Source organism: Pleurodeles waltl, chromosome 7 (genome assembly GCF_031143425.1).
Source record: "Pleurodeles waltl isolate 20211129_DDA chromosome 7, aPleWal1.hap1.20221129, whole genome shotgun sequence".
Lineage (NCBI taxonomy): Eukaryota > Metazoa > Chordata > Amphibia > Caudata > Salamandridae > Pleurodeles > Pleurodeles waltl.
The window spans coordinates 1,541,039,552-1,541,053,822 of NC_090446.1; the positions used below are offsets into that span (position 1 = coordinate 1,541,039,552).

The 14,271-nt window shown below is 46.3% G+C and overlaps 1 protein-coding gene across 1 annotated transcript in view; it reads right to left on the reverse strand.

The window, feature by feature from the left end:
- LOC138246666 (carcinoembryonic antigen-related cell adhesion molecule 5-like) overlaps positions 1 to 14,271 on the reverse strand; it is a 152,502-nt gene that overhangs the window by 12,432 nt on the left and 125,799 nt on the right. Inside the window, exons 8-9 of the mRNA XM_069201412.1 lie at positions 10,292 to 10,335; positions 5,649 to 5,680 (exon numbers count right to left, since the gene is read on the reverse strand). Of these exons, the coding sequence (XP_069057513.1) occupies positions 5,649 to 5,680; positions 10,292 to 10,335 (76 nt within the window). The remainder of the gene's footprint in view (positions 1 to 5,648; positions 5,681 to 10,291; positions 10,336 to 14,271) is intronic.

Here is a 14,271-nt window from a genome sequence, read left to right on the forward strand (position 1 = left end):
CTCACGGACATAAACACCTAAAAGAATGAACATTTATGTTATGTTATATGTATTTGTAAAGTGCACTATTACTCGTGAGGGTATCCTGGCAAGACTGGGCATGTGTGTGTACCCAGCCCTGCCTAGTGTACGTTAGTCAGTTGAAAAGCCAGGTCTTCTCCTCTGAGCGGAATTCAGAACAGAGGAGGAGGTTCCTATGTGGAATGGGAGGTCATTCCATGCTATAGGAGTGATGTAAGAGAAGAAGTGTCCTCCTGATCAGGTTCTGTGTATGTGTGGAATGTGTGTAAATAAGACTCCTGTAGAGCAGAGGTGTCTGGGTGGTTGGTGGAATAAGATGCAACTGTTCAGGCTTGGGAGGGCTAAGTTGTGTACTGCCTTTAATGTGTGTGTGAAATGAGAGAGTTTGTGTATTAGGAGCCAGTGGAGTTCTCTGAGGTGTGATGTAATGTAAGTTCTGCGTGGGAGGTAGAGGATAAGTCTGTCTGGCAAGTTCTGGATGGATTGTAGTCTTCTAGTAAGTTACTTGGTGATCCTGACGTAGAAAGTGTACCGTAGTCCATCTTCCTGGTGACTATGATGTGAGTGGCAGTTTTTCTATAGTGTCTTGGGAGCCGTTTTAAGCTCTTCCTCAGCATCTTCTGGGTGTGGAAGAACGATGCAGTCATGGTGTTGACTTGTGCAGTCATGTCCAGTTTACTGTCAATGATTATTATGGGATTCCTGGCATGGGTACTGGCTGTGGGACTGAGTTCGGCTGGCCACCAGATGGAGTCCTATGGTGAGCTGTTCGTGCCAGAGATCACTACCTCTGTCTTGTAAGTGTTGAGTTTGAGGCAAATGGCATTCACCCAGTTAGCGACTTCGATCTTCCAGGCAGTGAACTTGTTTCATATGTTGGGGGTCTTGTTCGAGAGGGAGAGTACGAGTTGTGTTTCATCAGCATAAGAGAGTATGTTGATGTTGTGTGTGTGGATGACATTAGTCAGATGGATCATGTATTCATTAAAGAGGGTGAGGCAGAGTCATGAGCCTTGAGGGAGTCTGCAGATGAGTTTGTGGGCTTCTTAGTAGTAAAATGCCATGCTGACAGTTTCTGTTCTATCTGTTAGGAAGGAGCAGATCCAGCAGAGAGAGGTCTCTTTGATGCCAATCTCATGCAGGTGCCTCATGAAGGTGTGGCGTGACACTGTGTTAAAGGCTGCAGAGAGGTCCAGGAGGTTGGACTTCTCTGTTAAGGATCATGCGGATATCGTATATGTGGCAGTGATGAGTGTTGTTTCTGTACTGTGGTTGGGCCTGAATCCGCAGTATATGAAATCTAGGAGCTGGTGATTGCTGAGGTTGTCGCTGAGGTGTTGGTTCATATGTTTCTGTAAGACCTTTGCTGGGCATTGTGGAAGGGAGATGGGTCTGTATTTGGAAAGTATGGCTGGGTCAATGGAGGTCTTTTTGGGGAGGGGCATAGTGATTGCATGTTTCCAGGTGTCTGGGAAAGTGAATACTTCAATGGAGGCATAGAGGATGGGTGTTAGTGTTTCACTTATTAGTAGGAGTCCTTTGGTGAAGGCTTGGTGGGGGCAATGGTCAGATGGGGTCCACAAGTGGATGGTGTTCATGGAAGCACCAATTTCGATGGTGGTGACAGCAGGCCAGGAGGTCACGGTACGTTCATGAGTGGACTATCAGCAATGCCTGTTAAGAGGAGGTTACTGAAGAAGCGGGATGATTCTAGTCAACCAATGACAAACAGGAAATGAGAAATGCACGTACTGTGACAGCTGCAGAAGGTCACTCTAAGTTCATGCCAGAGATCTGTGACCTTCAGAATTCAGTGGTCCTCAGTGACAATAACTGCTTCAAGTGTTTGGAAGGGCACCTGATTATTGCATTGGTCGTGACCTTGAAGATTACTATTAAGGTACATTGCCAGAGCTGCACGGACATAGCAGTTTTGTTGGGAGTCATTGCTGGGACCTCTGAATACCTGTATTGTTCTGCATCAGAAGAGATTCATGAATGCATCAATAATTGTGTAATTTCAATGGCAGTTGTGAACAGAGGCATAACAGTTTTTGGTGGTGGGGCAAGTGGTAGGTGGTGGGCCGAGAGAGACCCTCCATGTTCTTTGCAGGGGGGACCCTCAAGTTTCATTAAGCCACTAGTTGTGAAGTTCATTCATTAGAGGTGCTGCTTAGTCATAGCACTATTGTGTTATTCTAGTGATGAAGATTGTGAAGATGTGTATGATTCTACCTTGAGACCACTAAAGCATTATTGCAATGATGGGTGTGGAGAACCAGACAAACTGCATGCCTAAAGGAGAACCGTGACATTACAGTGGCGGGGACTGTGACAATTGCTTGCCACTGTGTTGTATTTGAAGAGCTACACAGACGGACAGTATTGTGTCATTGCTGTGGTGGGTGTGGTTATCGTACTGTACTGCATTGGAAGACTTGCATGGACAGAGCAGCAATGCATTATTGTAATGGTGGGTGTGAAGACTGGAGCTGTGCTGCATGGACAGAGCAATATTGTTTTACTGCAAAGATTGCTGCCTAGACAGGTATAGTGCTGCAGCGGAAGAACCTCATGTGTCAATCGGCAGTGTGTCATGACGGTGGTGTGTGCCTAGGTCTGTACTGTGCTGCAGCGGAAGAACCTCATGTGTCAATCAGTGGTGTGTCATTACAGCGGTGGGTGCCTAGGTGGGTATAGTGCTGTAGCGGAAGAACCTCATGTGTCAATCTGTAGTGTGTCGTTACAGTGGTGGGCGCCTTGGCAGGCATTGTGCTGCATTAACAGTGTGACATTGTTTTTGCAATGGATGGTGCCTATCTAGGTATTGTGCCTCAGCGAAGAGCTAACTGGACACAGCAGTAACGTGTCATTGCAGATCCAGAGCTTGTGAAGACCTGTTTGTTGAGCTGCCCTGGCAGAGCTGTGTGTCCAGAGGCACAATCTAGTGTTGAATAGTCTGGGCTTGTCAAGGTGATGTGAAGGTGCATCAGTAGAGCTGTGTGCTCAGGGTCAGCTTATTGTGTTAAATTGATACAGTTTGTGTTCTATTGTGGTAATCCTGTAATATGTTTCTGCCTCCTGTCGATTTAGCCCAAAGCTCTTTCCAGCTGCACGAGCAGGTAATTACCAACTCTTCCAGTACATGCAGGAGGAAGATGTGTTGGCTGTTGTGCCATCTATTAGTGTTGAGTTGTGTGTCATGCATGCAGCCCGAAAAGTGTGCTCCAGACTTGCTTTGCTGGCTTGTAGCAATGTGTTAGCCATGAAGTGGAATATAAAGGTTGTGACGGACAGCTTTGTAAGCAACAACGTGAGGCCAGCTGAGTCAGGCACAAGACCCTCAAACATTTAGCGCTAGTGTGAACCGGAAGTGTTTTTGGTGATCACTGTTCTCTATGAGAAAGTGTAACAAAGCGTGCATCTCTGGACAGGGGAATAGGCACTGTTAAACCGCCCGTTACATCCCTGGTCTCAATGGAAGCCCAACCCTGGAGGCACTGTTAATGCACCAATAGGACACTATCTGAAGTCCACCCTGTCACAATAGGAGCTCAAACCCCGGAGGCACCAGTAAGACACAATCTCAAGTACACCCTGCCACAATAGGAGCACAAACCATGGAGGCAGGACACTAATGAAGTGCACCCTGTCACAACAGGAACCACACCCATAAAGGCACTTTTAAGGCACCAGTTGCCACTATCTGAATTCCACCCTGTCACAATAGGAGCTCAAACCCTGGAGGCACTGTTAGTGCACCAGTAGGACACTATCTGAAGTCCACGCCGTCACAATAGGAGCACAAGCCCTAGCGGCACCAGTAGGACACTATCTAAATCCATCCTGTCACAATAGGAGCACAAACCCTGGAGGCACTGTTAGTGCACCAGTAGGACACTATCTGAAGTCCACGCTGTCACAATAGGAGCACAAGCCCTAGCGGCACCAGTAGGACACTATCTAAATCCATCCTGTCACAACAGGAGCACAAAACCTATCAGCACCAATACTACACTATCTGAAGTCCACCCCGTCACAATAGGAGCACAAACCCTGGAGGCACTGTTAAGGTATTAGTAAATCCCTATCTGAGGCCCACCCACTAACAACAGGAGCACAAATCCTGGAAGTACTGTTAATGCACCAGTAAGACACTTTCTGAAGGCCACGGTGTCACAATAGGAGCACAAACCCTGGAGGCACTGTTAATGCATCAGTAAATCCCTATCTGAGGTCCACAGACTAACAACAGGAGCACAAATCCTGGAAGTACTGTTAATGCACCAGTAAGACACTTTCTGAAGGCCACGGTGTCACAATAGGAGCACAAACCCTGGAGGCACTGTTAATGCATCAGTAAATCCCTATATGAGGTCCACAGACTAACAACAGGAGCACAAATCCTGGAAGTACTGTTAATGCACCAGTAAGACACTTTCTGAAGGCCACAGTGTCACAATAGGAGTACAAACTCTGGCGGCAGTGTTAATGCACCAGTACAACACTATTGAAATCCACTTTGTCACAATAGGATTCTACACCTTGGAGACACTGTTAATGCACCAGTACAACACTACCTGAAGTCCACCCACTAACAACAGGAGTACAAACCCTGGAAGCACTGTTAATGCACCAGTAAGACACTATCTGACGGCCACCCTGTCACAATAGGAGCACAGGCCTTATTGGCACCAGTAAGACACTATCTGAAGACCACCCTGTCACAATACGAACACAAACCCTAGAGGCACTGTTAGTGCACCAGTAGGACACTATCAGAAGTGCACCATTTCACAATTGGAGCACAAGCCCTGGAGGCACTGTTAGTGCACCAGTAGAACACTATCTGAAGGCCACCCTGTCACAATAGGAGTACAAACTCTGGGGGCAGTGTTAATGCACCAGTACAACACTATTGAAGTCCACTTTGTCACAATAGGATTCTACACCTTGGAGGCACTTTTAATGCACCAGTAAATCCCTATCTGAGGTCCACCCCACTAACAACAGGAGTACAAACCTGGAAGCACTGTTAATGCACCTGAGACACTATCTGAAGTCCACCCACTAACGATAGGAGCATAAACCCTAAAACACTATACAACACTATCCGAAGACCACCCTGTCACAATAGGAACCCACCCGTGAAGGCACTTTTAATCCACCAGTAAGGCACTATCTGAAGTCCATCCACTCACAATAGAAGCCCAACGCCTGTTGGCACTTTTGGTCCACCAGTAGGACACTATCTGAAGTCCGCCCTGTCACAATTGGAGCACAAACTCTGGAAGCACAGTTAATGCACCAGTAAGACACAGTACATAGTCCAGCCAGTTACAATAGGAGGCCAAATCCCCCTGCGCTCTCATCCCCAATTAAGCCACTAGTACACCACTATGGTCCTCATTTGGAGTTGTGCTCAGATACCACCCCGCACAATTTCAAAATGTACTTGATGTAAGAACACACTGGATAAAACCAAATCCTTTGCTGCGCACTTTGTCCTCATTCTAAAATAAAAGCAGGTGGACATAGTAATCCCAGGTTCAGAGTCGAGATGAAGGAAACAGTGGTCAGATTAAAGAGCACACAACGAGGTGCAACATAACAGAAATGTGTCTCACCCCATTGACCTTAGGATTGGTTGATGCAGCATCTGAAAACAAAAACAAAACCAAGGGGTCAGGCACATAATGTACAGTTTTTACAAGAAAACTTCCTTTTACCAGAAGCAATTAGAAGGTCTGAAGGCCTAAACTCTAACCATGCATCGATGACAAAGGACAATAAAAGATGCAAAAGCTGTTTGATGGTAAGGAGAGGCGTAAATAAATAGTGACATCATCTGTGGAGAGTGAGCATCAATTGTGCAAAGTGAGCTGAACTGAAGTTCTTGAGTACACTTGTGATGTCACACTGATGCATCACTTAGACCCATTGTGCAGAGCTGGGAAGATTCGTGCAAGTACGTAGGTTATTAGTTGGAAAGGCTGTGGGTCCTTCGCAAGTAATAAACCTACTATCACCCTCCTACTGGGAACCTGTTAACTGTACGCAGCAGTTGACTCTCTCAGGGTAACGAGGGAGATCTTTGGGGTCTCTTGAGGGGAGGTGGTCTGGTCTACAAGCCCAGACCGGAAGCAAGCCATGAAGTTTACTCACAAGGAAAAGTGCTTTATAATGCACAGATTAACCAATGCTAAGTATACACTTACAAATATATACAAGATGGTAGGTGGAAATACTTTTCTGGCTGCTACACCTTGCTAGCCCTGAACCCTAAACCCACAATACCCACCACCTATGCAGAACATAATGTGATGGGATGAAGTTATTAAAAAGTAGGTCTACTGGCATTGTCAAGCTGTCACCACAATAATAAGCGGTCTTTTATAATAATCCAACACAAGATCATTGAGGGCCTTAGTTAGACTTTGGTGGAGGGATTACTCTCACATATTCCGTCCACCGCATTACGATTCCCGTAGGAAATAATGGAATTGTAATAAGGCAGGCGGGATAACCCGACACGTTTGTGACAGAGTAACCCCATCCACCCAACTCAAAATTAGGCCCTAAATCTTTGAGAATAATTCATTAATAATTTGTCATTATGAAGGAAATATTTCAAAATACTTGTATGAATCACTTTTACATCAGCTTTAGGACCCACCAACAATGGCACCTACATGTAAAACCATACAGTTACGTATCCCAGCTCTAAGAGTACATGGAAACTATCATAAACCTCTCTCAGGGTATCCTGTGTGGTCTAGGGCAGTGCTTAATTTCTGCTTGTTGTTTCCAGTGCTGAGCACCAGCACTTATTTTTGAGGGTGGCGCTTCGTCTTCTGGCTCAGTTATTTGCTGCGAGCAAAAGACACGTTTGGGAAAGACGGAGGAAGAGAAAAACAAAAAAGCGTCAAAATGAGAGAAAGCAGAAAGCTGCAGGTGTGAGTTGAAGGGGCAGGGAGTGGCTGTAAATGCATTGAAGAGGCCCGAGATGGCTTCAGGATTGCGCTGCCTCGGAATTCCGTGTTCGCACATTTAATTGCAGCAGCCGCGTGTTTAAGAGGAGGGCTTTGGGCACCGGTACCTTTTTATTTACAAATTAAGCACTGGTGTAGGGTTCTCCCCGCGCCCAGTTCAGTGGCTTGCAGCTTGCATGGGAGCAAACTTCAATGTTCCCCCACCCTAGGCTGAAGCTGGACTCTTCCTCCTTCGTGTCTCTCCCAAACAGAAGCAAGGGGTGAGTGAGGTGGTCTGGAGCAATGCTTCAAGGGCCCAGGCATCCCTGTGGCAGCTTTTTACAGAATCAGGCAGCTGTCACAGTGACTTCAGTCCCCAGAACATTGAGGGCCCGTGAGGGTATCAGTGTAGTGGTATCAGTGTCCTAAAAAGGTCCCCGCTGCCAGGGGGCCCACCCAGCACACTGCCCTGGCCTGAGAGCTCCTGAGTGAGTTCATAGGGGGCTCCTGCAGGTACTTGCAGGGAGACCCCCTCAAGTTTTGTTACACCATGGAGGGGTACTAATTTCTCCTCACTGCGGTCCGTGTGGGCGGATCACCAAATGGAGGGAGCACCAGCGGACAATCCAATCACAGGTAACTGGGAGCGCCCTGCGCGCTCCAGGGCACTGGCCCTCCCTGGGGAGTTTTGAAGCTAAGAGAGCGAGATCTCAGGTCCATTCTCCTACTGTCCCCTTTAGGGTGCTTAGGGGTGACTGCCACTGGTCACGGATAGATGAATCCACAGAATCACATTCAGTGGGCCCGCAGAGCTCACCAGCAGAGTAATTAACTCGACTCAGCAAGGGAAGCCAAAACCTGAAATCTAATTAGAAAGCTGGCTCAGAGAGTTATGAAAAACTTTAAGTGCCAGAAAGAAATATGTTGAAATCAAGGTCACATTTGCATTTGTGATCCTTGTTTATCATAGCATTGATGGGTCACCCTAGCCTCTAGGAGCAACTATGGCAGAACTGTAGTTTGGGGACGATTTCACCCATTATGTACATTACAGTAAAAAAAATCACTTTTCACGTAAAGCACTACAGATATACATTATGAATGCCCGCTCATAATGCAAAGCATGTGTGGGGCAGCACCAGTCCATGAAAGGCTTCTGATGCACGGGCACCTGGCTGAGTGAACCCTAGTCCTTCTCACCCGGCCCACACAGTTGTGAACACGCATGTGTGCATCGCTTCGTGTGTAACCAGCCCACAGCCTCTTTCCCCAGCTCTGAAGCAGCTGACTAGATTCAGCAGGCAGCACCGAGGGCTAGTCCTCACAGTCCGTCCAACAGAGCTTGTAGTGACTGACCCTCAGCTAGAAAGACTCACACTCAACAAAGATCCAAAAAGGAAAATAAATGGGGCTACTGAGATCAGAACCCATTCTCCTACACTATCACGCGCCTGCCCAACTAAAGCGAGTGAGTTGTGATGTGTCACAACAGGGAACAAGTCAAGGTGTTGGGCAGTGGTCAGATGTCACCCCCTGGCACCATAACGTGCAAGTGATGCATACATGCTTAGTTGAGACTGGGTAGTTTCCTCTTGGGCTTTGTACATGTACATAGATGGTGCAGGAACCAAACCCACACAGGTATGTGTATGTGCAGTGATACATCGCCTGAAAACTGTGGCATGTATCACTTCCGCTGTCCTTCTATAAAGGTTATCATAAACTGCAAAAAAGTGTCACCATCCTTCTCTTACACTGGTGACGTCACTTTGTGACGTGTCCTCCACAGTTTGTTTAGGTATCTGTCTTTGTTTGGATGTAAACGCTGGACAGTGCTGGGGAGGCCTAGCCGTGATGGACTGTGGGGCACGCGTAATGTAACTTATATATGGTTCTGATCAGGATTTAAGTCCTTATCCTTATATTTATATATCTCAACCTGCTTATGGTTTTCTACTTGTTTGCATGTAGTTTAAAAAAAGGAAATTATTTTCATGGACTTGGCCAGAGAGGAAGCAAAAAAACAGATTGACAAACAAGAGACCTATAATTCTGGGCCTCTTTAGCAATCACCCTTCTGTTAGAACTGAACACAAAGAGCCCATGGTGAGTGATGAGTGACCATGTAGGAGTGGACACTCATTCACGCTCTAGCTCGTCCACTCTGTGGGGGAAGGGTCGGAATAGTATTTGTATATTCACTTCCTTCTCCGTGAGGTGTTCCTTGCACTATTGTTTCACACCGGGCCAGTCCCAGGTGAATAATGCACCAGGAGAGAGAAGTCAAGACTCACTGAATGACCACAAGTGATAAAAACAAAGATGATAGCAATGGCTTTACCACCAAGCAGTTGAAGTGAAACAGAAAGGCCCATAACACACAGTGGACTTCCTCAGTAGTGTTGAGGGTCTAAAGAGCCTCTTTGGGGGCCCGCCACAAACATTTGTCCTCTTCAGTAGTGTTGAGGGGTCTAAAGGACCTCTGCGCGTGCCCAACACACACACTGTACCTCTTCAGTAGTATTTGTTCCTCCAAAGGGCCGCTGTGGGAGCCCAGAACACATACTGTCCCCCTTCAGTAGTGTTAGGAGCTCCAAAGAACCTCTGTGGGGGCCCAGCACAAACACTGACAGGACCTCTGTGGGGGCCAAGCACAAACACTGACAGGACCTCTGTGGGGGCCAAGCACAAACACTGACAGGACCTCTAAGGGGGCTAAGCACACACACTGACTGGACCTCTGTGGGTGCCAGGCACAAACACTGACTGGACCTCTGTGGGGGCCAGGCACAAACACTGACTGGACCTCTGTGGGGGCCAAGCACAAACACTGACAGGACCTCTGTGGGGGCCAGGCACAAACACTGACTGGACCTCTGTGGGGGCCAGGCACAAACACTGACTGGACCTCTGTGGGGGCCAAGCACAAACACTGACAGGACCTCTGTGGGGGCCAGGCACAAACACTGACTGGACCTCTGTGGGGGCCAGGCACAAACACTGACTGGACCTCTGTGGGGGCCAGGCACAAACACTGACTGGACCTCTGTGGGGGCCAAGCACAAACACTGACAGGACCTCTGTGGGGGCCAAGCACAAACACTGACAGGACCTCTGTGGAGGCCAAGAACAAACATTGTCAAGACCTCTGTGATGGCCAGCACACACACTGTCAGGAACTCTGTGGGGGCCCAGCACACACACTGTCCCTCTGCATTAGTGCCGGGGACCCCTGTATGGACACACCTCTTGTCCCCACTTTGCACCCTTGTGTCGGAAAGCACGTTTTCTCTACTTACTTTTGCTGCTTGCAGCATCTGTAGTGCTCCCTTCAGGTGGATGTCTAAAGGAAGAAAAAAGGGAGTTAATCCTTGTCCAGTGGCAATGAGATTCAACCAGTGATCATGGAAAACGTACATAGCATATCACAACATACTGTGGGCACGAACATCCTTGGGTGTCCGATATACCAATCCAGCGAGCCCTATGCCGCACAGTACCTCTTGCCTCAACACCATGAGCTCTCTGGGTCTGCCTTAGAGACGACCTTATTCAATAACATAATCTCTGAGCCAAGCAGCCAATGCCTCCTTCCTGTGCATCTATCAGCAGACAGACCTGCCTCCTCTCGCTGCTGTCACAAGACTTTGAGTGGGCAGCAGGAGCCCCTACTGCGCGTGTGGGTCTGCCCTCCCAATGCCCTGCCAATGCTGAAGGTCTACATCTGAAGAGGGCATATTTATTTATATAGATATATGTATATATCAACTTAACCCTGTTAAGTCTTGGGTATATCTACATAGGCATCAAAAAGTACGACTCTTGAGGGGTAGATTCTTGTACAGTTGTTTTGTCAACAGTAATATACTAATTATTATTGGACTACTGGTTTCCTTATTAATCACTTTTCTTTTTATTATTTTGATTGTGTCAAACCCTGCTAGGGAATAGCACTGATTAGCATCATTCTCTCTCTCTCTCTCTCTCTCATGACATGATTATATAAACGTAAACTGCTACACCAATCAAGTACCACATTTATATAGACATATATAACAAAACAATCACTACACCACAACCTGTCCTTATAGCACAATGTTTTAAAGATGACAGCCAACATATTTTTAATCAATCTTGTTAGGTCAGTCTTTTAAGGCAGTCTGTAGTGCAGATACCAATTGCCTAATGTCCAAAAAATATCTCCCACCTAAAGTGGATTAGGCTGGTAATCTTCATGTTCTTTATTGTTTGTTGTGGACTGCTTATGAAAAAGAGTGTCAACGCGTTTCGGCCTGTTCATTCCTGGCATCTTCAGGACTGTAAAAGGAGTCTGTATCCTTTTTTTCTACAACTTCTCTGCTTTGATTATCGTACTGAAGGGAGTTCACCACACGTCCCCAGAGTGAGACCTACTGTTTCTGTGGCAGGACTGGAGGCTAAGGATTATGATTCTCTTTATCTTTATCTTCTTAACACAGCAGCAAAGTAACATTACAAAAATACTACATTTCCCATGACCCCTCACAGCCCGTAGTCCACCAATCTGGACCCCACAGTCCCTATAAAGTGTTATGACTCCTCAGTCCTTACTCTTTCTTTGCTGCTAACACAGCTCAGGTAAATGCTCTCACATTATTCTGATGATTTCAAATTGCTGTCATATTTTATAAGTTTGTTTGCTGTTTTAAGCACTGTTTATTTGATGCAGGGGTAGTGATCCCTTCATTCAGCATTACCTGCGTGGAGCGGAAGTGGGAATCAGGAGCTGCACGTGTTCCTAGTAGGTTCGAAGGCCGTCTGCTGACACGGTGCCATAAGTAATCCCGCGTCCGTAGCAGCGGCATCTCTCCTTGTGGCGTAGTCTCAGGTGTGGTTCACTGCACCCAAGTAAGTTGGTCCTACCTCACTCGGGTTAATGCCTTCTTCATCGCATCTGAAGAGGGCAGCAAAAGTGAAAGGACTGATCCCAGCCAAAGCAGGATGGATGCTGCCATCCTTCAAGGTGGTGTGGGGAAAAACTAGGGTGGGCAAATGGGTCCTCGTCTTTGCGAGCTCTGCATGGTTCTTTATTTAAAGACTCACTGTAACTGTACAGTATGGCACCACAACAGCAGTGAGGTCATGTGATACAGCAAAACTGCCCTCAGGGAAACAGTACACACACAAAGTCCTTGAGTTTCCATCCCAGTGCTGAATGACACCGATCATCATGTCAAGGTAGAATTTATAGTCCCCATTCTGGCTTCATAGTCTGTCCTTACCTGTACTGTACCCACCCCTCCATTCACTAATTCACCCCCTGCAGTCTTTGTTCTACAACACAGTAAGCAAATATCCAAATGTTCAGTGCAACTGCACAAAAGGCCATGTGGCCTAAAGAAACAGAATCAAAGTTGAGAAGCTGAAGCAAAGACAATTGAAAAGATGCCACAAGAGATCCTGGCCCAAGGTCAGACAGATGCAGATCAGAGAAGCAAGGAGTCTGGAGAGAGATATCTTAAGAAAGAGATGGGGAGAACAGCATCTGGTCATAGGTGATGAAGAATGAAATCAGTGAATGCAGGAAGTGACTCCAGGCTTCACAGTCTCATCATCATCACAGAAAACAGGAGGAGTCAGAAGGCATGGACCACCAAAAACAAACGTCAAGAAATGAGGGAATCTGGATTGGATTGTTTTTTTTAGTTCATTGATTTTATAACACTTTAAAATCCTTGATGCACTATCAGAGCGCTTTACTGAGTGAGTAGACCCCATCCAGGTGGAGGTGAACATAAAAAAAATATACATGCATTTGGTGAGCAAATGCTGAATTAGTAGCGCCTAGAGTGTCACAATTTTGAAAATACAACATGATGTTTAGGTAAAAATCCTTAAATTACTAATTACAATTTCTAGGGGGAGCAGGTGGCAGTCTTCCACCGGAATATCCAGCTTTTTACTATTTTTCTACAAGACTGTAAACTCTAGAATATGAAGAGTCGCTATATTGTGCAGAAGAATATATGTGCAGTTAACGATAGTAAATCTACACTTCAGACAATATTCTTGTAGGACGATATTTGTAGCTATATCATGAAGATGGGTAGTTGAGGAGTTATCAATAGTAAATCTACACTTATCACGATATTCTTGTAAGACCATATTTTTGACTTGATATTCTGACATGACCCATGTAGCTTGTGACTTTGTCATACTGCCAAATAGATCGTTTTAGTGCAAGTCGGGACCCTGAAACTACACACACTGCACATTAGCGTTCAGTTCCCATAATCAATAATTGAAAAGATAGGATCTATCCGGAAATGGCACCCTCAAATACAAAGAAAAAGTTTGTTATGTTCATTTAATAAAGATCTGTATTAACTTAACCTCATTTCAGGTGTGGTTCCTTCTGATGGCATCTGTAGCCGCCCGACAGTGATTCAGGGAATTTACGCCATCCTAATTATACCTCCAATATGATTTACATTAGGAGTGGCTGATATATCCTGCTCTGCCACCAGAACTAGCAGAATTTTGTCGACACCTCATTACCCTTGCAACACAGAGTTCCAGCCAAATTCCATCAATCATCACGTGGTTGAGTTTTTTTCTTGTGCATGCACCAAAATGCTAAATTGGCAAGTTAGATTTGGTATCTCCAAGAGAGATTTTCCGTCGCCAGGAGGAAACCCAGCAAGATATTTCCAACATGGCAGTCGCAACCGTTCTTGGTCATAAGGCAGCGGCTCGAGTAGAAAAACTACTCAAGCGGCAGCAAAATCAACTTGAGTAGCTGCGCCCTCTGGCTCATCATGTGGTGCCATGGGCGCTGATTTTTCTGGGAGAAACGCGCTCCCGGTGCTAAATCACAGCATGAGCTATTGTCATGTGTGAGTTTTTAGGTAAGACTGCGGCACACAGTGAGTTCCACCCACCCTAATTTACATGCAAGGCAGTACGTTGCTTGAAGAGATCTGTGGGAATCCCAATATTACCTCAATGCAGACATGCAGGATTATGCCCGGATTGAGGGCTCAGGATTATCTCTTGGCAATAAATGTATTAGTTTCCCATACATTTATGTGCACAGTTACCACCAGCGCTACATGTCCATGATATAAAGTGGTCCTGTAGCACTTCAGCGATGCTGTACATGTGGGACAACCGTATGAGTCACGCTGCGTACGTTTAAGAATCCAGAACCTCAGTAAGTGACTCAAGTGGCTCGAAGCACAGAGGGTCACTGATGTCTCTGTGTGTACAGTGCCAGAAGGCATGCAGGGTATGTCCACAG